The sequence below is a fragment of the Topomyia yanbarensis genome, chromosome 2, assembly GCF_030247195.1.
Source record: "Topomyia yanbarensis strain Yona2022 chromosome 2, ASM3024719v1, whole genome shotgun sequence".
Lineage (NCBI taxonomy): Eukaryota > Metazoa > Arthropoda > Insecta > Diptera > Culicidae > Topomyia > Topomyia yanbarensis.
The window spans coordinates 10415732-10442006 of NC_080671.1; the positions used below are offsets into that span (position 1 = coordinate 10415732).

At 40.7% G+C, this 26275-nt stretch overlaps 1 protein-coding gene across 1 annotated transcript; it reads left to right on the top strand.

Annotated features, from left to right (window-relative positions):
• Positions 1-13477: 13477 nt before the first annotated feature.
• Positions 13478-15387, top strand: LOC131678615 (chitinase-like protein Idgf4). The gene is made up of 3 exons (XM_058958833.1): positions 13478-13711; positions 13958-14690; positions 14746-15387. The coding sequence occupies exons 1-3, from the start codon at positions 13597-13599 to the stop codon at positions 15218-15220; spliced, it is 1323 nt and encodes a 440-aa protein (XP_058814816.1). The 5' UTR covers positions 13478-13596; the 3' UTR covers positions 15221-15387.
• The last annotated feature ends 10888 nt before the right edge of the window (positions 15388-26275 follow it).

Sequence of the window (26275 nt, forward strand, 5' to 3'; positions counted from 1 at the left end):
TTAATACCTAAGAACACGGATGCCATCTACTCTTTGCTGGCATAGGCCATTTGAATTTCGGTTGAGAGCAACGCGAGACAATGGTTCGTCCTTTTGGCTTCACGAAAGCCAAATTGTGTATCTGACAGTAAGCCATTTGGTTCGACCCAATTGTCGAGGTGAAACAAGATCATTTTCTCGAACAACTTCCAGATACAGGACAGACAGTAATGCAATCGGTCGATACGAATTGTGATCGGAGGCAGGTTTTCATGGTTTTTGGATGACGATGACCTCCATTGTCCTCAATGTCACTCTCTAGAAACTTGTTAAATAAGTTCAACAAGTGTCTTTTGGCAGAATCTGGCACATTCTTCAACAAGTTGAATTTGATTCTGTCTGGCCCTGGAGCTGTGTTTCGTTCGCGTTTTCGTTATCGTGAGGGGACGCGGCGCGGAAGATCTTCTATACCGGTCGGAATCCGGACCTTCTTGGTGAAATCGAATATCCAACGGTTTGAATATTTCACGATCTTCTTAGTGGTGTTTCGGTTTCGCATACGCGGGGCCGTACCCCAGAGAGTGCTCATTGCTGTTTTTCGCGTTAATCCATCAACGAACAGGCGCCAGTAACCACGTTTCTTGGCTTTCATCAAACTCTTCATTCGCGTTTCTAACATCGCGTACTGTCGATAGCTAGCGGGTAGCCCATCGTCGCGGTAGGTCTTATACGCGACGGCCTTCTCAGCGTATATGTCCCACCACGAATTGGGAGAACGTTTTTGTATATTCGCGCCGGGTATTGGCTTAATCTGCGCTTGATTAGCGCTGTCGAGAATCAAGCCAGCCAAAAAACTATACTATTCTTCAGGAGGAAGTTCTTGAGTAGATTCGATGTTGTCGGATATCGTGGCAGCATAGCTCTTCCAATCGATGTTTCGTGTGAGGTCATACGAAACGATGATTGATTCCAATGGTGTTGAGGTGTTGGTGATCGAGACTACGATCGGCAGATGGTCGCTACCGTGGGGATCAGGGACTACCTTCCACGCGCAATCTAACTGTAGCGAGGTCGAGCAAAGGGATAAATCTAATGCACTTGGGCGCGCTGGTGGGGGAGGGATCCATGTCATTTCACCCGTGTTTAGAATTGTCATATTGAAGTTGTTGCAAATATTGTGAATTAAAGAAGAACGGTTATCATTATAAAGGCAACCCCATTCCGTACCGTGCGAGTTAAAGTCTCCTAAAACTATTCGCGGTGCAGGGAGGGATTCTATGAGGTCATGTAGACGGCGGTGCCCAATCACGGTGTTGGGGGGAATATATATGGAAGCAATTTGCCTTTGGTTGTTACTTGACAAGCGACAATTTCAATGCCTGGTATCGAGGAGAGGATAATTCTGTAGAAGGAATAGCACTTTTTGATCCCCAAAAGTACTCCTCCGTAGTGGGTATCTCGATCCAAGCGAATAATAATAAAATCGAAGTTTGGGTTTATATCGGAAGTTAAACAATATCAAGTAGAATCTCTGCACAATAAGGACACTTCTCAGCATTCTTACTGCACGAATCATCCACATGATTCTCAATGCATTCTCCACAGTGGGCCTTATTGCTACAATGGGTAGCTGTATGACCCAATTGTTTACACTTTGTGCAACTCATGACCCGCGGAACAAACAGACGCACAGGCAGACGAATCTTGTGTAAGAGGATGTAGTTCGGCAAAGCGGTACCAGCGAAGGTCACCCGATAACAGTTTGATTGGGGGTATGGTTTTGAACCAATGCCCGCAACTACTACTGAGTGAAAACGCTTGCGCTCAAGTATTTTCACTGGCTAAAGTAAGCGGTCTCTAAAACGGCCAACCCCGTACTGCAGCAGATCCTCGCATGTCAAACTCTCGTCGGTGACAACGCCTTCAGACTGTACTTTTACAGCTGGAATATACACATAGTAGTCCTTCGTAAACCACTCGCAGCAAGCAATATCATTTACCTGCTTTGAATTAGTCAACACGACCCTAACCATGTCTGAGCGGACCTTTCTTATTTCGGTCACAGCCAGGAACCGTTCCGTCAGGTCTTTCGAAATCTGTAAGAGATCCAACGATTTTGTTTTGGGCCGAAAGAAGACCACAAAGGGACCGGTCGAGAGCTCTGGATATTGTTTGGGTCGGAGGAGAACCTTGGGAGTGGATTCGACCTCTATTTGGCCGTCCGGGGAGGGAGCCATCGACACCATCAACGCACGGGGTTATCACCCGCGCAGACGGGAATAAGCCGTAAATGTGTCAAAAGAGGTAGATTTTACTTATCTGTAAATTTGTTTCCCACGACGCACCAGTCCAGCTTATATAGCTGGCTATTGTTCCATCCTCACTGTGCGAACAAAACGCTGAGGAATGCGGCCTAACGGTTAACACACGCACAAAAGAAGAAAAATGTCCAACACCTCGAAGAGGCAGAGACTGCGCAAGATAACCTTGAACGCGAATTAGCACTATTCTTTATCAATATACACTTCACGGACTGAAATGGTGCATTGGTGGTGATGGATGCAGTTGCTCCTCTGTACGATGGTTTCTCAGGAAGTTTCTGGGCAGCAACGGCTCCCTGATCGGGGGGCTTATCACTTCAAGCAAATTTAACAGTCGGTTTTTGAACCCGACATAGGCTTTTTCGAATCTACACTGGCATTCAATAGCATCTTCGTACGTTTCATCTTTCGTACAAGCATCTACAATTCTTTTATGCACTGAACAATACGCAGCCCAAATGTCATTGAGCGTATCCAGTTCCGATTGCACGTCTATTTTCTCAGCCGCTTTTTGCTGGATTTTCACCACCGCCGTGTCATATACGCGATTGAGTCGCGGCTCAAGATATTTTCGTTTCGCGAATTAGTTTTTCCATTATCGATGAAATTTCAGTCTCTTTTCCTCACTGTGCCAGCGCTTGGCAGAATCACGAAAGTACGTAACCGAGAAGCGGCATCAAACCTAGCGAAACAATTTACGGAAATTGCGAGTCTTTGCAAAAATCCTTCGCAATCCGGTTCAAAGGACCATGACTGCCTTTTACAATCTCCCTTTACAGAACCCGCTTAGTGCGGGAATCTGAGTATAAGAAAAGACAAATGCAAATTTAGATACAGTGGCTGTTTACTCGAATCGAACGAAATAAAGTTTGCTAGGACGACTGAAGGTCAAGCTGGTTGTTGTGACCAGCGTTTAGATTTACTTCTGCCGTAGCACATATTAAGCAACAAATATAACCGTGGTGTATACCAATTTAAATTTTACAGCAAAACTGTTTTCAGTTATACAACGAACCGCTATACTATGGATGCAATTGTTTCAGTTCTAGTTCCTCATTGAAACACCTATATCAAATAAAATGCTGAAAAACATGCACTATGTTCAATATTTTACTTTCCATCTGGAGCCGGTTTAATAACACTGTAATTTGTTAAATAATTTCATTTGTTTAGCCATTAAAGGATTAAGAAATACTTGATTTAAAGATTGTTCATCTAAGTTCATTTAATTGGAAAATGAAATTTCATATTTCGTGGAAAAACTGGCAAGCATGGGCTTCCTCATCACAGTCCTAAATATGGAGCTACTCGTTTTGAATATATTTTCTGGACAGATCAGTACCTTTTTATCTAGATGTAGCTGATCAGCTACATCATGCCAATCAACTAACAAGATAATTAACTAACTGAAATAATTTATTACTTTAAAAGTACATAGCATAGAGCAGTGGTTCTCAACCTTTTTCTTACCACGGACCACTTCTACCAAATCACCCTGGGTTACTACTATCAATATGTTATTTTCGGTTTTCTTATATATTATTTTCTATTTGATTATATTGTTTTGTTTGCATTACATTTCAAATTTAGTATATTGGGTGTTCATCCCTATTGTTTACATGATTCAGTTAATTATTATTAAGATATATTATGCTTTCGCAGTTAAGTATTTTTTTCAGTAGGATGTTTAATCATACTTGTCTTGTGAATAAGGAGCTAAACAAATATTATAAACTAACTTATAAACTATAAAGAGAGCTAATCGTTGCAATTGAAGATTGCAACGATTTTTGTCGGCATCCGCTTATAATACTGTTCGTCATAATTTCTAATGTTTCTATGTTTGCGAGTCTGTGCAACTCATTTGTGCTAAACCAGGGAGGTCGCTTCAAAATCATTTTCAGAATTTTATTCTGAATCCTTTGAAGCGTTTTCTTCCTAGTAGCACAACTTGCCCAGATTGGCACTGCATATAGCATTGCCGGTCTAAATATTTGTTTATAAATTAATAGTTTGTTCTTTAGGCAGAGCCTAGAATTCCTATTTTTATATATTTGTTGCATTTTGTTTGGATTCCTTCAATGTGATCCTTAAAAGTGAGTTTTTTTTTATCGTAAATCAAACCCAAGTATTTAACTTGATCTGACCACGTTATACTCAAACCATTAAATTTAATAATATGGTTATTATTTGGTTTTAGAAAAGAAGCTCAATTGTGTTTTTGCCGCATTAGTGGAAATTTTCCATTTTTCAGGTAATCATTGAAAATATCCAAGCTTCGTTGCAGTCGACTGCAGATAATACGAAGACTCCTACCAGTGGCTGAGATGCTAGCATCATCACAGAAAAGTGACTTTTTACAGCCTGTAGGTAGATTTGGAAGATCGCTTGATCCTTGAGGGACGCCTGCTTTAACGGATAGCTTATTAGATTTACAATTCTGATAAGAAACATGTAGGGTACGATTAGAAAGATAATTTTTAATTATCTTTATTATGTAAATTGGAAAATTGAAATCCCAGATTTTGGTAATTTATCCTTTGTGCCAAACACTGTCGAAAGCTTTTTCGATGTCTAGAAAAGCAACTCCAGTGGAATAGCCCTCTGAGATATTTGTCTTTATCATGTTAGTTACTCTCACAAGTTGATGAGTAGTTGAATGTCCAATACGAAATCCAAACTGCTCAGGAAGAAAAACAGAATTCTCATTGATATGTGACATCATTCTAGTTAGGATGATTTTTTCAAATAATTTACTAATAGAAGAGAGTAAACTAATTGGTCGATAGCTAGATGCTTCTGCTGGGTTTTAATCTAGGTTTCAAAATAGGAATAATCTTGGCATTTTTCCATCTTTCAGGGAAAAACATTTGTGGAATATTTTGACCAAGTATCTCATGGTGATTTCGGTAAGGTTTTTAGGAAGTTTGTTGAAAATTCCATCATAACCTGGAGCTTTCATATTTTTTTAACTTTTTCATGATGGATTTGATCTCATCATAGTTTGTTTCAACAATATTGTCTAGAGACAAGACTTGATTTGAAACGTTTTCATATTTTTGTAAGATTTCGGTTTCAATAGGACTCACAACGTTGAGATTAAAATTATGGACGCTTTCAAACTGCTGAGCAAGTTTTTGAGCTTTTCCTTGGTTTCTGAGGTTTCTTAAGAACCTTAGACAGTTTCCAGAAAGGTTTAGAATTTGGCTTGATTTGTTCAACTTCCTTCGCGAAATTTTCATTTCTTAAGAGTGTGAATCCATGCATAATTTCTTTTTGTAGATCCTGATGACACATTTCATAGCAGGATCACGAGAACGTATTGACGTCTTCGAACATTGTTCAAGCGAATCAGAAGTTGAAAATCGCCGTCAATAATAGGAGTATTAAATTTTTAAAAGCATCAACTATAGAATTACTTAAATTTCGTAATGCCGTATCAATGTCAGCTTTATTCTGTAAATCAAGGTCATGATTAAAATTATTCTCAATATAAGTTTTGTACCTTTCCCAATTCGCATTGTGATAATTGAGCACTGAGCTAATGGGATTGGAAACAGCTTCTTGAGAAAGTGAAAAAGTTACTGGAAGATGATCAGAATCGATGTGTAATCAATTCGCTACAAAGGTGACTTTGATCTGTCGAAACCAAATCAATTGTTGATGGATTCCTTACAGACGAATAGCACGTAGGTCCATTCGGGAACAAAATTGAATAATAACCAACAAAGCAATCATTAAAAAGTAGTTTACCGTTGGAATTGCTTTGAGCATTATTCCAGGCTCGGTGTTTGGCATTAAAATCACCGATTATGAAGAATTTCGACCGATTTCTTGTAAGTTTTTGTAAACCTCCTTTCAAGAAATTAATTTGCTCGCCAGTGCACTGAAAAGGCAAATAGGTTGCAGCAATAAAAATGATACCAAGATCAGTTTCAACTTCGATACCCAAACTCTCGATCACCTTGGTGTCAAGAGACGGCGTAACGGAATGTTTGATCCTGCGATTAACCGCTATTGCGATTCCTCCGCCGAATCCAACAATTCGATCAAATCGATGAATAATAAAATTAGAGTTACTCAAGAAGTTGAAAAATTCGTCTTCGCACTTTTTAATGAACGAGCATTCCAATTTAATAAATTTAAATGATTATTTAAAGTCATTGTAAAACTTTAATTTCATTACAATTTTATTAGTAAATTCCCACCCCGCTTGAAAAACTTCAAACATGGAGGTAGAATTTAACATGGCAATTATCATAGGTAACATAGAATCTTGCAAGTATTTTAATTTTTCTTCCGTTACGCTATCTAGATCCTTTGGACTGAAGGAAGCGTTGGGTGCAAACGAGTTTGTAGGCGTGGTAACGGTAGCCGTTATATTGGCCTTGTTTCCTGCCACTGAAGCATAAGAGGACACACCATTGTATGATGGCGTGACGGAGGTAGAAGAAGTTGTTAATCTATTTTGAATCGGATTAACACGTTTGGACGTGTTTTCTTGAAGTGTACTTGAAGAAGTAGGTACATTTTTAATTTGTTGTTTTTGTTGTCTAGAACGAGAATTTATAATTTGTTCTCGAACAGGACAACCCCAGAAATTCGATTTATGATTTTCGCTACAATTAGCGCATTTGAAACTTTTTGTGGTTTTTTCCACCGGACAAGTATGTTTCGTGTGCGATTTATCATCACAGATCATACATTTGGAATCCAAATGACAATTTTTTGTGCCGTGCCCAAAGCCTTGGCATCTACGACACTGGGTCAGATTTTGAATTCTGCCCCCATGTCGTCTATGATTTTCCCACTTTACTCGCACGTGGAACATAAAACGTGTTTTTTTCAAATACTTTCAAATTATTAACCTCATTAGCTTAAAATGAATCAAATAAAGCTCCTGGATAATTCCAGAGCGTACTGGCGTGTTCTCGCCGCTAGCCTTTCTCTTCATAAGAATAACTTGTGAAGGAGAAAAGCCAAGTAAATTTTTCAATTCGTTAGATATTTCATCCAAATTTTGACCTTGTGGTAGCCCTTTCAAGACAGCCTTAAATGGTCTAGCTGTCTTGAAAACATATGAATAAACTTTATATAACTTCTCCGTAAGATACTGGAGTAGTCGTATGTGGCCAATCAATTACTCCGCTGTAACTCGACATTCTCCTCTTCGGCCAATCTGAGACTTTCACGTCTGGAAGGAACGTCGAAAGCTCAGTTCGAAAGGCTTTGAAGTCGGAGATCATCACTGTTATAGGCGGAGGTGATGGTGTTTTCTTTTCATTGACAATGCGAGGAAATTTAGAAATTGCATCAGCTTCATATTCGGATAAAACATCGAATGAGTTGCTGCAGTCAATTGAATTTTCGGGTGGAGAAGATACCCTTTTCCGTTTAGCTTTAATTTTTGGCACACGGCCTTTCTGGGATGACCCAGGCATGTTGGAAGAATTAAATATTTCTTTAGGCTGAATTGTTCTTGAAAAATGTTTTAGTCTTGAAAAAGACTGATTGAGCGAAAATATAGGTAGCCTTGAGAAAGACTGTTGCTGTTGAAAAACTCTAGGTAAACCAGGAACTATCAAGATTTGTGACCGGTTCGAACGAAGGTTCAAGCCGGTATGATGTTATTTTCATTTTGTTAGGAAACAAGACTTGAAAGTCAATATGCACTCGGAAAATATATTTTTCTTCGCGGACCCCCAGTAACGACTTCACGCCCCCCTAGGGGTCCGCGGACTCCAGGTTGAGAATCGCTGGCATAGAGCATGGTGTTGTACTTGGTTTTAGAATTTTGTTGCTGTTAAATGGTCGGTGTTAAGTCAGACCGGACCAAGTCGCAAAACATCAAAAAATGAGATAAAGATAACACTGGGTAAAATTTAATAAATTTTGTTTTAATGGGTAGGGTGTATAGCAATTTGTAATATATGGAAGCAGGAGAGTAAGCTAGAACGTGAGTAGATAGTTGTGATGGACTAAAATTCATTCGCTAATTATATTGCAAACTCTTGAAAAAAGTTACATTTTTAATGTCACCGTAGTCGTGTCCTGTACACTTTTTTTTCGGACAACGTATTGAAAAGTTTTAAAACAATGGCGCGGTAATGATCGAGTGTAAACAAAGAGACTCACGTTTTATCCTATGTTCAGAACCCTTAAATATTAAATCTAATGATTTCTTCGAATTTGATGTTTCGGACAACCAGTTTCATATCATAGAAGTCTGTTAGGGGAAGATGGGGTACAACGCATCCCCGGGGCAAAATGCACCCCTTGTTTATATCGAAAACTGCTGAAAATTACTAGCAAGTGATAACACCAGTCGGAAGTCCGTCATAGTTAACTTACACTGTCAAAGTTTGATAACCGTACATCAGTAGCAACTCTAGAAATAAACAAAAAAATAATACCGTGCTCTTCTCATGTAATTATTGTGGCTCGCGCAACAAGGATTTTCAGCTCTTATAAATGCTGTTTTAATATTATATCAGTGCATTCCAGATCTATTTGTACCGTTGCTCATTAGTCTTGTTGGGCCCACTGTCTCACTGCCGCGTGAGTATGCAGATCCGTTGACATCTCATCGAGATGAGCATCAATAATGCTGATAGGGTATGTAAGCAAAGAAGGTGAGAAGAAATGAAGTGATAGCGATTGGAGTGAAATGTCAGGTAGAGGAATCATAGAAAAAGGGGGAAATATAGAGAGTTAGTAGAAAGTGTTTAAAGTTGCGAGATAGTTGAATTAAAGTGGCTTGTGGACGGTTTTCTCAAGTGAACGAAGTTGCTTGGAGATAGAACGGCACAGGATTTTAATAGTGAAGGAAACTGTAAGTTGACACATATAAAAAACACAACATTGAAAATTAAATATATTAACAGATACCGCTTTACGTGGACGAAGAAAAACGAGGTTAGGAAAGGGAGATAAGGGCGAATAGTGAATACACGAGAATTAATCGTAAGTAACACATTAAAACCTAAAACTAGAAGTGAAATTAAAATGAATATCATGCAAACATTTGACCACAACATAACTACCGTATAGGTGCGTGACGTTGTACGGAGTAAAAGCGAAAGGGATGAATACAGATCAGTTGGTGACAAACAACAGAGATTAGATTAAATATCAAGTAAGTGGCATAAAAGAGAGAACAAATTAAAACTTATGTTATCTAGCACATGCATTACAATATTTGTATACTTGAAAGTAATTTAAAAATAATCAAAATTTCAGTATCGTATTGTTGGTTTCGAAAGGTGTAACGAGGAGGAAGAACGGCAAAGTGAAAGGGAAACAAACAATTGTAAGTTACAAATTTAAAGACAATATGTTAGTTGTATGTACTGAACCATAATTAAATTGGATTCCAGCTTCGATCTGCTGAACATAAACCTGATTTCAAAGGGTTTGTTTTACCGTTAGTTCCGAACAAAATCAAAGAATTGTTTCCGGACGGAACTTAGCAAAATGGCTTCCAAATCACCCGAAGGCGATGTTACCGTCAGCTGTTTGATCTGTAGCGGGTCGTCGAGCGAAGATTCCCACATGGTGGAGTGCGGAATGTGTATGCTGTGGGCACATTTTAGTTGCGCTGGAGTTACTGAAGAAGTAACCAACGTGGATTGGTACTGTCCGAAGTGCACTCAGCAGTTGCGCGTGCCAAAGCCGAATAAGACAACGAAGAAACGGAAAAGTGACGGAGGATCTGCTCCGGGTGCTACGGTATCGGATGTGATTCGGCAACAGCTGGAAGAGGAAAGGATGAGGAAGGAGAAAGCGCTAGCCGAGCAGATGCAGCTACGGGCTATGCGGCTCGAGATGGAGAAGGCGTGGAATGAGAAGCAGTTAAAAGCAGAGAAGGAAATGCGTGAGAAGGAGCTCGCCAATGAAAGAGAAATGCATGAGCAGAAATTGAAGCAGAAGCAGGAACTGCTGGAGCGTCAGCTGGCCACCGAGCAAGAATTTCTGGAGAAGCAGGAACGGATTCGTCGCCAGGTGAACGACAGCAAGATGAGAATGCTGGTCGATAATAGAAGCGAGGTCTTGTCAGCAAAAGACCAGATGATGCAGGATTGGCTGTGCGAGCAGAAGTCTGCCAGCAATCCGATATCTGGAGATATACGAGGATCGTATGGGAAAGCCAAGAATCCACGGACGAGCGCGATGCTCGGAACTCAGGTCGGTCTAGATCAGAGCAAAATACCTCTGACTAGACCGAAGTCGATACCGAATGTGTCAGAAGAGGATCCGGATACCGACGAGAGCAACAATAGCGACCATGAAGAGAGGGGAAGCAGAATATCGGCTGTTCCGTTTGGCGGTAATTCACTGGCAGGTCAATCTCGAGACGGGTCGGGGCATCCATTTCGAAGAGTGACTAAAGATCAGCTTGCACCACGGCAAGCGATGTCGAAACATCTGCCGATTTTCAAGGCTGAACCGGAAGTATGGCCACTATTTATCAGTAGTTTCGAATATACTACTGCGGCATGTGGCTTCACCAACCTGGACAATCTGAAGAGATTGCAGGATTGTCTGAAAGGTGATGCACTCGAAACGGTTCGAAGTCGCCTTGTGCTTCCGGATTCAGTACCGGATGTACTAAAGGACCTTCGAAATTTATTTGGCAAACCGGAGAAGCTTCTCAGAACCCTGCTTCATAAGGTGCGGAGCGCACAGGCCCCGCGAGCAGACCGACTAGAGACGTTTATTCACTTCGGAATCACTGTCAAGCAGCTCTGTGATCACTTGGAAGCAGCAGGCATGAATGACCACATGAACAACCCGATGCTTGTACAGGAGCTGGTCGAGAAATTATCACCCAATTGCAAGCTAGATTGGGTCAGGTTCAAGCGTGGGAAGATCGAAACTCCGCTGAGAATGTTCACCGATTTCGTAACAGATATCGTGTCTGACGTGTCCGAAGTAGCGGAATTTTCAACTCTCTCGCTTCGGGAACCAGTTCGACAAACCGTAGGAAGGGTTAAGAAAAATGAGTTTGTCCATCTGCATGAATCATCGGCGAAGTACGGAGGCTCCGGCGGGAAAGGTAGCAGTGCTTGCTGAGTGTGCAAACAGACCGACCATTTGATCAGGAACTGTGATGAATTCAGGAGAATGAGAGTACTGGAGCGGTTGGAAGCGGTCGATCGGGTTGAAACTGTGTACGCTGTGCCTGAATAATCACGGGAACAATCGGTGTAATTCCAAGATGCGTTGCTCGATGGGGAATTGCCAAGGAGGCCACCACCCTTTGTTACATCGCATGGAAGGATCCATGAGAATGCAGAGAACCGATTGTAACACACACAAAAGCGACAATCGTGCAGTGATATTTCGTATGGTTCCAATTAGCTTGTACGTGGGGAGAAAGGCCTTCAATACAATAGCCTTTCTTGACGAGGGGTCGTCTAGCACTCTCATAGAGGTAGCAGTCGCGAATAAGTTGGGAGCCAAGAGCGAGTCGGAGCCATTGATCGTATCCTGGACGGGAGACATCAAACGGTACGAGAATGGTTCGCAACGTCCAATTGATGCTGTCAGCGCAAGGATCGAAGGAGAAGTTTCGTTTCGAGAACGTACACACAGTCTCTATGTTGGTGCTGCCGAAGCAGGACGTGCAATTTTCGGAGGTAGCCAAGCGATACTCGCATCTGGCAGGTGTCAGTGTGACTGATTATGGTGAAGAGCAGCCCACGATTATGATCGGTCTGGATAACATCCATCTATTTGCGCCGTTGGAGTCACGGATTGGTCGACAAGGCGAACCGATTGCTGTGCGATCGAGACTTGGTTGGACGGTTTACGGGCCAGAAAAGCAGAAGGCAGCGGCCGAAACGTTCTTGAATGTGCACATCGTCAAACCAGCAACAAATGAGGAGTTGCATGACATGATGCGGGAGCAGTACGCCCTCGATGAGGCGGGAATTACCTCATATGAAGTACCGGAGCCAGTTGAAGAGCATCGGGCCCGAGAGATATTGCGAACGACAACGAAACGCGTTGGCAAACGGTTCCAGACGGGTTTATTGTGGCGTGAGGATGAACGAAACTTTCCTGACAGCTATCTAATGGCTATACGTCGGTTGCTAGCGCTCGAAAGGAAGTTGAATAGAAATCCAGCTTTAGATCGAATCGTTCGAGAGCAGATATCAGATTACCAGATAAAGGGTTACGCTCATAAAGCAACGGCAGAAGAGTTGAAGCAAACTCCTCGTTCTGCTGTCTGGTACTTACCGTTGAACGTTGCACTATATATTAAAAATCTATTAAATAGTTCACTTTTTGCTAAATTTATATCTCTGCTTCATCGTGGGCAAAATGCACTCTTCTTTGATTTTGCTGATTCTTTAATCGAAAACGGAAAAAAACATGCTATTTACATAATCTAAGGCTATTTAATGGCACACTTTTGTGAAATCCCGCCAGAAAACAAAACTACTTGCTTGTTCACTGAGCATTCTGCCCCGTTGTTGCGGTGAATCCTGCCCCGTTATTGTGGTGCGTTTTGCCCCCGCACAGGTGCGTTTTGCCCCGCTTATTTTTGAAAAGGTAATTTTTAATGATTTTGAAAAATTCAATATTTTTGATGTTTTTGCATACTTTGAAAAGCGTTATGATTGTGATTACAGAGGAAAATGTTAGCTAGACGTTATCATTAATTAGATTCTCCCAATTGATGTTGTATAGCTGAGTTATGATCATATTTCCTTAGGTGGTGCGTTTTGCCCCATATTCCCCTATACGTTTCCTTGCCTGAAATATTAACTCGAGCACCCAGCAATCAAATTGAGCTCGAAACAAAGCAAAAAATACATATATCAATCATATTTCTATTCCCAGAGCAATCTAACCGGTTCCCGATGGCTGTGAGTTCACGGCGAAAATCACCGGCATTTGGGAGGGGTGGTTTGTTTATGCTTCTTTGAATATTGAAATTGAGATTACGTCAGTTAACCAAAGAACAAAAACAAAAACACTCCAAAATTAAGTGAATACAAACAGAACGATTTGAATCATGCTTCTGGGAAAATATCAAAGCTAGATTAAATTATGGTATTATGTAGTAATGTATTGATATTCTTCATAGCATGAACAAGGGTAACTCAGTTCTGCGAGAGTGAGATCCTGTGAACCGAAGCGACGCAAATATAAAACGATCGTCATCTGTGCAACAGTTGTTCAGTTAATCTTTTTGCTTTCAGTAGAACACATTTTGAATCCGCGACGGAAGTACTTTAGTGAGCAAGGTCACAGTGATAAGCCATTTCTAATCCGTTAAAACAAGACAATGTGGTTCAAACTTGGTGCCCTGCTGCTTTTGGCAGCATTGGCCAAAGCCCAAAATACCACCGATGGACCACGAGTCCTATGCTACTACGATGGTTCCGCTGCGTTGCGTGAAGGTAGGTTGCTGATCTTGTCTGACCTTCAGACAGACCTCGCTTGTAGAAATTTCAAGAGAATGATTTATTAATTGAGAAGTGGCGATTGAAGTATGGTCTCACTAAACAGTCCATTCGGTGATGTGTTGTTGTTTTGCTTTGCTTATCAACGAGATTAGTGTTCTTAGAATTAATCTTACTGACCTCATTCACACATCACAACTCGTTCAATTAAAAAGTAATTTATTCAATTCTCGCAATCTACAGGTCTCGGTAAAACGATCGTTTCGGATATTGAGCTTGCATTGCCTTTCTGCACACATCTCATCTACGGATTCGCAGGATTGAATCCGGAAACCTTTAAGGTCCGTGCGTTGGATGCCAGTCTTGATTTAGACTCGGGCAAGGGTCAGTATCGACAGGTTACCTCGCTGAAGCAACGCTTCCCACGCTTAAAGATCCTGCTCAGTGTCGGCGGTTACAAAGATCTTACCGAGGAGAAACCCTTTGAAAAGTATCTTGCCCTGCTCGAAAGCGGCGGAAGCCGCACGTCATTCGTCAACTCCGTTTATTCTCTGCTGAAGACATACAGCTTCGATGGATTGGACCTGGCGTGGCAGTTCCCTCAGAGTAAGCCAAAACGAATTCGTGGCTGGACCGGAAAACTGTGGCACGGCTTCAAGAAACTGTTTACCGGTGATAGTGTGCTGGACCCGAAGGCTGATGAGCATAAGGAGGAGTTTTCGGCTTTAGTGCGGGATCTGAAGAATGCATTTAAACACGATAATTTCCAGCTGGGGTTGACAGTGCTGCCGCATGTCAACGAAAGTATCTTCCTGGATGTGCTGCTGTTGAAAGATAACCTGGAGTACATCCATCTGGGCACGTTTGACCAACAGACCCCGGAAAGAAATCCCAAGGAAGCGGATTTCACTGCCCCCATCTACGAGCCAAGTGAACGTATCGTTGGAAATAATATTGATGCAAAGGTGACCTACTGGTGAGTTCCTTTTTATTTAAATACTCTAAATTTGTTAAGGATAATTTTTTCGTAGGCTAAATAAAGGAGCTCCGGCTAGTAAAATCGTTATCGGAATTCCCTCCTACGGCCGCGGTTGGATATTAAAGGAAGAATCCGGAATCACGGGAGTGCCACCATTGCCAGCCGATGGACCTGCTGCCCCGGGACCACAAAGTGGAGTTCCCGGGTTGTACAGCTGGGCTGAGGTTTGCGCTAAACTGCCGAATCCGGGCAATGCTAATCAGAGGGGAGCTGACTTGCCACTGCGAAAGATTGGTGATCCTACCAGAAGGTTCGGAGTTTATGCGTATCGCGTTCCTGATGAAAATGAAGAACATGGGCTGTGGATTTCGTATGAAGATCCGGACACGGCCGGAAATAAGGCGGCCTACGTAAAGGCGAAAGGGCTGGGAGGAATTTCAATTTTCGACTTGGGTAACGACGATTTCCGGGGAAGCTGTGCCGGTGATAAATTCCCTATTCTAAGGGCTGCCAAGTATCGATTGTAAACTGTTCAAGGTCCATAAGCGGGTGTCCATTCCGACGAAATATGAAGAAATGGAATACTATATAGATGATGTTTCAATTTACATCGTCGTACTGCTGTTTGAAACATGACACGTTTCTGATTAAATATTTATCAATACCAAATACACAGTCTGTTTATCGCAAGAGAGTAACAGTTGCAATGCTCCTTTCAAGCTGACACATCGGAAGTGAAAAAGGAGAAATGAAAGAAATGGGGAATGTCTGACACGTGACTTTTGTTATTTGTTGCCAGTCGAAACGAAGTGGAAAGAATCATTTTGGCCAGACAAATTGAAATTGTCTTGCGATACAAAGCGGCTGCTATAACTAGGACTGAAGGGCAAATTGGCCTAGAGCAGCACTTTTTCGTTGATAGCTGTTGGGTAGTATGCAGGGAAACATCTCATCTGTTTAATCGATTTGGAAAGAATTTAGTGAAAGTCCGAACCTGACATGTAACTAGGGAAAGGGCTGAAAGGCCAAAGCCACCCCATGAAACTTTAGATAATCACAAATGAACAATTTTCGTTTTATTCAATCGTTTATTTTTTTTTATTTTTATTACCGTGACTTTAAATTTTAATTCATTCGTCACGCCAATCGTTTATTTGGGAAGGAACGTTTGCGTTAGCTTAAAGGTGCTAATTTTGTTTTATTTTACATTTTAAATTACTTAAAACTAGGGGATTACATATTGATTTTTTTAATGAAACTAAGAAGAAATTATTGCTATCTTATACATATACACAAGGGGGTAATATAATTAATTTTCGTAATATTAGGGGTCATTTAGTTTTTACGGCAATATGGTTTGACATTTTTAGCAGGGGGATTATTGTAGCAAATAATTTTTCACTGAGGTCGGCAATTTTTACAACTATCTTAAAATTAGGAATAACTAGAGGGCGTGATTTTGTAAAGATTCTGGGAGATTAATTAGAGATATTTTTATGTGGCAGTAGAGTTGGGCATTTTAAACGAAATTATGTAATATAATAACTAAAACTAGAAGAGACAGGAAGAACAAAGTGATTCAGGAAGATTTTTTTTTGGGGAGAAGGTAGGGGGCGATACTTATGGGTATAAGAGTTGGGGGAGTGGACTTAACTTCTATTGGACTTAAGTTCAAGTCTCAGGGATCGGGAGATTACAGACTTGAGTGGCCTTCATCAGGAAGAATTATATACTAGGTCGCCGGGTGGTCCATCTCGAGTCGGTAGGGTTTCCTCCAGACGATTTCGTAGTGCGGCTCAGATGCAGATCGGAAAGATTTAAAGTTGCGCGTATGATGTTTGTGCTACAGGTCCTGTGATTGTTAGCTCATTCGACAGAGATGTTTGGTGTCGCCTAAGAGTCGCATCAAACCATTCCGGTGTATGGTACAGGCGGAAGAGAGCACTTCAAATAATCAGGCCAGATGAGAGGGGGGTCAGCCAGGGCAATTGCCCTGGGGTCCGGGTCTTATTTGGGGGCCCGCGTATTTACCCGAAAGATGGGCGAACACGTCCGGTATTCATAGAAGAGCAATAAAAATAGTAATAATAATTTCTTTGTAAATGGGGGGTAGCGTGTTGGTAAATCGATTGCCTTGTACGCAGCGCACTTGGGTTCGAGTCCCGACCCCGCACATAGGGTTAGAAATTTTTCATAAGAGATTTTTCTAACCCGAAGAGGCGAATGACCTTAAGGTTAAAACCTCTACAATCGAAACTAAAAAAATTCTTTGTAACCATTCGCTTTATTAAATTGTTCTATGATGAAAGCGTAAAACATAAAAACTTTATTTGATTGTTGACAGATGTTAAAACAAAAATTATAAGGGAGATGTCTACTTTGTGTACAAGCTAGAAAAAAAACGAGTTTTATTCCTTGAATCGACGGAATACACTATAAAGTATTAAGAAGCCAATGTAAAGTATTTTCGAAGAACGTAATAGAGCGTCAAACAGAAATGCGAGTGCACGAACAAACGTATCCGTCCTCTTCTACATTCGCTTCTTTACTGGTAGTGCCGGTTGTTGGCGTGGAGACACTGGGTGTGATTGTTGTTGAGTGAATATTTCATTAGTAATTCTTCAAAATGGCTAATGAGACTCTTGTTAATAAACTTATTTCGCTCATTATTCCGCTACCGAGTTGAATTTCATGAAAAATACACATGAATCAACATCTTTATCCTTGGTAGAATCAATTTCAAATGTTTTCTGTGTTGAAATAATAACAAATTAGGAGAAATCAACAAAACAAAAGTTTGTTTACAAATCTTATTAGCCCTATTCAAATGTTGATATGGATTTGTTCATGAAGGATCCGTATATATTGGTTTTGGAACCGTTTGTTTGATAACAATGTGCTGTTTACGGTTATAGTAGGCGTGCTTCTCTTAGCAGGTTTTGCACAATGTTTTCCGTGCATAACCAATGTTGTCTGATGAAACGTCCCATTTTCGGTTGATCTACATAAAATGGTTACATATGAAAAAGTCGGTTTGTAAGGGAGCATTCTCACCACGAGAACAACGTTAGCGACACCCGAAAAAATGCGAAAGTTCAGCTGTTATGGAAGCCACAATTCATGGTTATAAATTTGTTAATCACGATGCCAGGGGTGTGTGAAGATAATTCAAGTAAGCGCATCTCTTTAGAGCCCTTGCCTATATAAACGATGATGATGTTGTTAACAGGGTAGCTTTCGTTGATGTGCTGCACGTTGTTCCGCGAAACAAACGACTGTGATTCTTAATGTTTGATATGGTGCATTTGCAGGGCGTTCACTTCTGCCAGATTGAGCACAGACTGGACGTTGAGTAATTGTTTCACTTCCCGAGTAGCTGGTCTTACAGGACATTTCCAAAAATCCATAGCAGCACAATTAGTCGGCAGTCGTTTTCGCCGTGTATATATAGCGGAACGACTTTTAGCTTCTACTCTGTGCGAGATGAGAAGGTAGACTGATCTTAATTAACCGGTAATTAAAATGGATAATTTTTGTGTTTTTATGGCATGTTCAAGGAATTTTCCCCCAAAAATTGCTTTGTGTTAAGACAGAACGTGCGAAATAAAGAAATCAAATCAGTTCAATTCAGCCAACAGCAGCAGCTAAAAACTGCTACACCGCCACCAGCAAATAAATCAATCCGTGTGTCGCTTTGTCTACACAGTAGAAGCAAAAATTAAACTTGTTTTTTTTTAAAAGAAATAAATCGTTGGATGTGGCAACGAAGCCAGCCTCTGTATATATAGGCGATGACACAATCGAGGTACGAATACAGGAATTAGCACCGTGCACCTCTAATTAGTTGTTCATCGTTATGTGCACCCGAGTACGCAAATTGAAAACTCTTAACTATTGCAATTTTTTCCGGTTTGGATACCACAGAATAAGAAGCTGTCGAAATTCACCTATCTAGCACGCTATCTGGGGATCTGGCAATATGAGTCAACTGGAGTCTAATAGAAACCACGCACTCACGAGTTTATCATGGCTGGTACTAACTCATGCTGAACTAGAGGGCTTAGGTTTAAAAGGGCCCGGCAGTAATACAAACCTTGGGGCCCGCCGCGGCTCTCGACGGCACGAAAAGGGCAGTTAAATCTGTATATTGATGGTTTTTAGGAAAGTACAAGGGACATATAGAGGAGATCGCGGCTAGCCATAACATCTCAAACCGGAACGTTGGGTGGTCTTCCACGGGCCTGGAGGGTATCCATTAGCCGAGACCTGACGGAAATGTACTCGGTTCAAGCCCTGACAATGTGCTCGATATCGTGATAGCCATCGCCACAAGCACAGGTACCACTATCCACGAGCCCAATACTCAGGAGATCCAGCGTGTAATGGTTCGCCATTACTTTCGAGAGTTCTCTGATGAGTAATACTGAAAAATTCGTTGATGCAAATTGGTCTTTCATAAACGTCACCTTCTGGGGTACCCACCTTAGCTAAGGCGTCCGCCTTCTCATTTCCCGGAATGGAGCAATCAGAAGGGACCCACACCAAGATAATATGGAAAGAATTGTCAGATAGAGCATTCAGTAGGTTCCGTATTTTCCCTAAAAAATACGCTGAGTGCTTTCCATGTTCCATCGAAGGAATAGCGTCAATAGAATTCAGATCAGGCCCGTGCGCAGAAAATGCTCATGGGGAGGGTTTTGATTTTTCTACGTTTCTTATAAAAGAAATGGTGAACTTTGACGACTTTTTATGAGACCTGGAAGGCCGAGTATTGTGTACCAATCGACTCAGCTCAACAAATTGGGTAAATGTCTATTATCGAGAAGGAATGGAATTGGTTAGCGGTAGTGTCTGATTGGTTTGAAGTAGTTAATCCTAGCGACTAAACAACCTCTTGTATCTTGCCATACTCATCCATCCGACGCCACCGTTCAACCGTATAAACATTGTTCCTAAAATCGTGAATAAAGTACCATGGATTCTGTAATATTCACGTTTTTACGCTACGAAAACAGGACTATGAACAAAAATCGTGTATTTCATAATTATGTTCAATTTCGCTTTAGTGACGCCCTCATAACCAGTAAATAGTGTAAATATTTGTTTTTGTTTTGTGAAATTCAGGCACTGTTTCCTTGTCATTACCAACTCGATTTTCTGTACGTGAACTAGTTCACAACTTTATGATCATTAAACTCAGTTGACTCATACTGTTATTCATTGATTTAGGCACATTAGTTCGCAAAATCAAAACATTGTAGATATTTTCTCGTGATCTATTTCACGAAACTCGGAATTTTATTCGTGAATCCATTCAATCCTCGTGAACTAATTCGTTATGCCTAATATATTAGTCAAGACTTACCATTCGTGCTCCTGAAACAGTTCACAATATCATGAAATATTATTCATGTATTCGAGAACTCGTTCATGATTCCTGGTATAATAGTCACGACTGACCATGCGTACCCGTGAAATAAATCACAAAATTATAAAATGTTATTAATGTCGTGAACTACTTCATTTTATCTAGTATAATAGTCACAAGTTACCATTCGTGCTTGTAAAATAGTTCACAAATCCATCAAATATTATAAATGTAATCGTAAACAGGTTCATGATTCCTAATTGAGTTCTACAAGATGACGACACGAATGAACTCATGATGAATGAAGTTCATGTTTGACAATTCTCGGTGGTTTGTTTACTTTGTCAGTTGCGTGAGTGCGAGTCCAGCGGGTGCTCATCTGTTACATTCGAACTCACGTAACTTCCATGTAAACAAACCACCGAGATTTGTCAAACGAAGTTCATCCGGCTCATTTTGTGGGGTTATGTCGGTTTGTGTAAAATCTAGTATATTGCTCACGATCCAATAAAAATGGTGGAATGGTTCCCAAGTTCATTACATATTACTCATGTATTCGTGAACTGGTTCATGATTTCTAGTGTAATGAAATTTTTACGTGAACTAATTTCACGAAATTTGTAGTATTAGTTGTGGAATAATTCTTGTTCCGTGCACTTTTCATGAAATATCCAGCTGCAAGCGACCAAGAATAGATACAAGCTGTAGATACAAAAAAAATATTAGGACCTCGAACATCGCTATTCATTTAATACGGTTCAATGTGATGTCTGGATAGAAAACGAAAACTGCGCTGAGCGCCACAAATTGTGTTCCTGATATAGTTTACAGAACAAGATACCGCGAACCAGTCACACTTTTATGATCCAGTTCACCTTATCACGTTACAACGAGTAAAAACCGAAGTAAGTAACCAAAAAATAACAGATCGCGACAAGACGAAAAGAAATTACGAATACCACGATGAAACTGCTGATATCATGTCACATTACTCCACGTGCCAAATTTGAAAGTAAGCTCTAGAATAAAATATCACGATAAGATAAACAGAAATTACAAAAATCGTGACTAAGGTCCTGAAATTATAATCATAAATCACACAACTCGTGACAAAATAGCAAAAATTGTCACAAAGATCCTGAAAACATGAACATAAATAAAAATGAATCCCTACTCGTGGTTAAAATATTACGACAACGTGAACAGAAGGTATGAAAACCATGACAAAGTTCCTGCAGTCATGGACATAGATCACATTACTCGTTAATAAAATAGGACTAGGATCCTGAAGTTATGAGCATGAATCACTTTACTCATGACTGAAATTTCATGATAACGTGAATAGAAATTACGAAAATAGCGACAAAGATCATGAAATCATGAACATTGATCCCGCTACCCTGGTATAAAAATTGGATTGTAAACTCATGAATAAAATAGCACGGTAACGTCATACGGAATCACAAAAATCGGGGATTAGCTCCGGAAAGCATCAAAATCGCTTGACTGTCGGATGTGTATTCCCAAATTATGGACAAGACTCATAACAAAATCTGAACATGTCCAGCGAACAACAGTAACCCAGCCAAACATTTGAATGTAACGCCATGTATATAGTCGGGACGATCTAGTGTTGTGGAAACACAAATTGTGTCATGGATACGAGGTTTATTACTCATAATTCTCAAATGTGAACTAGGCTTACCAGCCACCGCTCCCGTATTGCAGATACAGCTATTCAAACAGGGTTGCTATGATTAAGAATAAAATCCATTTGTTTTGAAGTCATGCTGCTTCTTTAGTTAATAACTTTTCTCAGCGAATTTTCACAAACTTACAATGTTCCACGAATGTATTCAGTAGAAGAATACCTTTAGAAATATATAGTGTTCTCATGAATTGATTGATACTAATTTCCATATAAACTTTGAAATTTTTGGAGGGTCCGTAGACGCAACCGATCGGTACCAAAGTTTGCACAATTACTAAGGGCCATAAAAGGAATCAGTAGAGCCTGGTGGAGCTAAAAGTCAAAAATTGAACCAGTCTAGTGGGCACCCCACCATGTTCCGGTTATTGTACGAAGAAAGTTGATCCTTTGCTGGTATTTCTGTTTCAGATATCTAATGTGGCACCCCCAAGTACCTTTCGAGTCGAACCAGACCCCTAAAAATTTTACTGTGAAGACCTGAGCGATAGTTTGACCCATTAGTAGAAGTTGTAGTTGTGATGGTTCATGCTTCCTAGAAAATACAACTAGCTCAGTTTTCTCCGTAGAGAATTCGATACCCAGCTTAAAAGCCCAAGCAGACAAATGGTCCAAGGTATTCTGTGATGGTCCTTGTAGGTCAACAGCTTTGGGTCCCGTAACAGAAAGACGCTATCGTCTGCAAGTTGCCTTAACGTGCAGGAATTGTCAAGACAATCATCAATGTCGTTGACGTAGAAATTGTATAACAGAGGGATTAGGTATGAGCCCTGGGGAAGGTCCATGTAACTAAATCGTGATGTCAATAAATCACCATGTGAAAAATGCATGTGCATTTCCGACAACAAGTTTAGTAAAAAGTTGTTTAATGTCGCTGAAAGACCATGTTGGTGCAGCTTCTCTGAAAGAATGTTGATCGAAACTGAATCAAAAGCCCCCTTAATATCTAGGAACACTGATGCCATATGCTCTTTGCTAGCATAGGCCATTTGAATTTCTGTTGAGAGCAACGCCAGACAATCGTTTTTGCCTTCGGCTTTGCGATAGCCAAATTGTGTATCTGACAGTAAACCATTTGCTTCGACCCAATTGTCGAGGCGAAACAAGATCATTTTCTCGAACTACTTCGGGATACAGGACAGCATTGCGATCGGACGATACGAATTGTGGTCGGGGACTGGTTTTCCTGGTTTTTGGAAGGCGATTACCTTCACTTGTCTCCAATCGTGTGGGACAATGTCAGCCTCAAGAAACTTGTTAAATAAGTTCAACTAACGTCTCTTGGCAGAGTCTGGGAAATTCATTAACAAGTTAAATTTGATTCTGTCTGGCCCTGGGGCTTTATTGTTACATGAAAAGATCGTAAATGAGAACTCTACCATTGAAAACGGTGTTTCTTTCGCGTTATCGTGAGGGGACGCGACGCGGTAGATCTTCTGTGCCGGGACGGGATCCGAACAAACCTTCTTGGCAAAATCGAATATCCAACGGTTTGAATATTCCACGTTCTTATTGGTACTGTTTCGGTTTTGCAAACGCCGGGCCGTGCCCCAAAGAGTACTCATCGATGTTGCTCTCGTTAGTCTGTCAACGAACCGCCGCTAGTAACTACGTTTCTTGGCTTTCGTCTAACTCTTTATTCGCGTTTCTAACGTCGCGTATTGTCGATAGCTAGCGGATAACCCGTCATCCCGGAAGGTCTTATATGCGGCGGCCTTCTCCGCGTACACGTCTGAGCACTCTTTGTCTCACCACGAATTAGCAGAACGTTTTTGTATGTTCGTGCCGGGTACTGACTTAGTTTGACCTAGGTTCGCGCTGACGAAAATCAGGCCAGCCAAAAGGCTGTACTCTTCCTAAGGAGGAAGTTTTTGAGTAGATTCGACGTTGACGGATATCGCGGCCGCATACCTCTTCCAATCGATATTTCGTGTAAAGTCATACGAAATATTGATTGATTCCAATGGCCTTGAGCCGTTATTCATTGAGGTTGCGATCGGTGGATGGTCGCTGCCGTAGGGATCAGGGATTACCTTCCACGTCCAATTTAACCGCAGTGAGGTCAAGCAGAGGAACAGGTCTAATGCGCTCGGGCGTGCTGGAGGAGCAAGAATCCGTGTCATTTCACCTGTGTTTAAAATTGTAAAAAATGAACTTATCTCAACGATCGTGAATTAGGGAAGAACGGTTATCATCATAGAGGCAACCCCATGCTGTACCGTGAGACTTAAAGTCGCTCAAAACTAGTCGCGGTGCAGGTAGGGATTCTTATATGTCATGTAGCCGTCGGTGCCCAATCAACATGTTAGGTGGAATATATATGGAAGCTATGCAAAGCCCTTTGCCTTTGGATTCAGGAAATTTCTTCTCCGATTTCACAAATGTTGTTCGCACCTTCCGCAATGCGAATGTAATTCGGAATTGCCTACAGGAAGATCGGTAGAATGAGACGATGGAGAATTTGTACCGAGTTACGAAAATTCTGCGAGAAGGTCAATCACTCGAGAAAATATTATGTGCCATTAGCCGACATATGATAAGACACTAATATTCACGATGGAGTGTGAGTGATAAGTGCATTATGACGAACATCTAAATAGCAGTAGACGACGAGAGTATCGCAAGAATCAGCATGGGGACACGCGCAGTCGACGACAGATTCCCAGCACCGGATCTATCTGAGTTTCATGAGAAGATCGAACGGTTTAGGAATGATAAAACAGCTAGCAATGATCAACTGCCACGTGACCTGCTGAAACTCGGAGGACTGAGCTGGCTGTCTGCCTAAAGCACTCTACTAGGGGGTTTTGAAGATCTGAAAGAAAGAGACTTTAGCGAAGGATTGGATAGATGTGTATAAATATATAAAAAGGGTGTTAAGCGGGATTGCTGCAACTAGTTACCGAACACTCATATTGCTTAAGGTGTTCTCCAAAATTCTTTGTAGCTGATAATCACCGTTAACAAGCGAGTTCATTGCGAAAATTGGCATATGCTGCCCAACTACGGATTATCGGACAAACGATAACAGATCGAGTGATGAGTCTCAAAGATACTTCTGAAACTCGGAAAGGGATACGGCTAGGCCTTCTTGTAGAATGCGTAATAAAGCTTTGAAAGGTGCAATAAACAAAGCGAAGATTGACACGAACAGTTTTCCGGAAGTCTGTTCAACTTTTTAGCTTCTCCGGTAACTTCGATATTCTGGCACACAATCTTGAGACGATGGTAGAGACATACATGGACCGACTGAACTGGAGACGGCTTTTACAGCAAAGGACCACACGACCTTAGACTGATTGGTAAGTGAAGTACCTTAGTGAAAGTATAGCACGAAGATCCCCAACATCCATCTTCTTAGATAATCATTTTAGGGGCTATCCATAAATGTCGTAGCATTATATTAGGGAGGGGGAATTTTGTATTTTGTGATGATGTGTGAGATCATGTCATGCTACGTAGCTTTTTTAAAGGGGACCAGGGGTTGACCTGATGTCACGACAATCTTACCCGTTTCATCTAACATCGTTTTTGATTTTTTTAATTTTTTACGGGGACAAGGAGGGGGGTGAGGGTTACCGTCAAGCTACGTATAAAGAAATTTGGGACGAAATGCTACGATTGGGGAGGGGGTGTTAAAAATCACTCAAAAAATGCTACGTCATTTATGGATCGTCCCTTAGTAATAGATCCTCTTAGAAATAATGATGGAGAATCAACTCTTCAATATTAAAACATCTCAATTGATGATTTGAAAGCTCTATGTATATAGCATTTTTAAGTATAGTTTCTTTTTTCAATATAACTGTAGGCTTTAGAACACTTGACTTGGATAAAATGTTTTGTTTTATAGTTTATTAGCAGCAAAAGAGATTGATCATATACAGCAATATCAGAATAACTATTTTTGAAGATTCCCTTACGCAAATAGCCTAACATATCTCGATACCCTGAATATATGGAGTATTCATGGTTTCAGCCAAGTTATTTGTAAAAGCATTCTCAAAAACTTTGTTGAAGGCATCATTGACATGATTTGTCAACTATAAGATCCACACAGTTACAAAAGTCCCCGTGATGTTTAAAACATTAGAATCTCAATGTAATGAGCAGACAATTGACTTTAATAATAATTATTAAAATATATGTTTAAACTAGTCATCATCAAAATATTAAATTCGATTAATTTTGGTTTGAGGGGGGCGGAAGTGAGACTTCTCCACTGTCTTCTTTAGTGTTTATATTACTGATATGGACTTTATTTATCTGGAATGAACACTGAAGAGGACTATAAATCGTAGTCGAAATACTAATATTTGTTGTTTGGTGATGAAATGCAACTGTATTTAATTATTATTATAGTGGAATTAAACGTAGGGTGACCATACGTCCTGGTTTCCCAGGACATGTCCTGGTTTTTCAATGACTGTCCTGGTGTCCTGGGAAGTCGAGGAAAAAGCTTGATTTGTCCTGGTTTTTCTCCTGTAATCCTAATAACAGGTGTTC

Bases quoted from the DNA above. Each gene is read 5' to 3' on its own strand.
- LOC131678615 (XM_058958833.1), top strand. From the start codon at position 13,597: ATGTGGTTCAAACTTGGTGCCCTGCTGCTTTTGGCAGCATTGGCCAAA. The intron at 13,712-13,957 runs GTAGGTTGCTGA...CGCAATCTACAG, and splicing joins TTCCGCTGCGTTGCGTGAAG to GTCTCGGTAAAACGATCGTT. The intron at 14,691-14,745 runs GTGAGTTCCTTT...ATTTTTTCGTAG, and splicing joins GATGCAAAGGTGACCTACTG to GCTAAATAAAGGAGCTCCGG.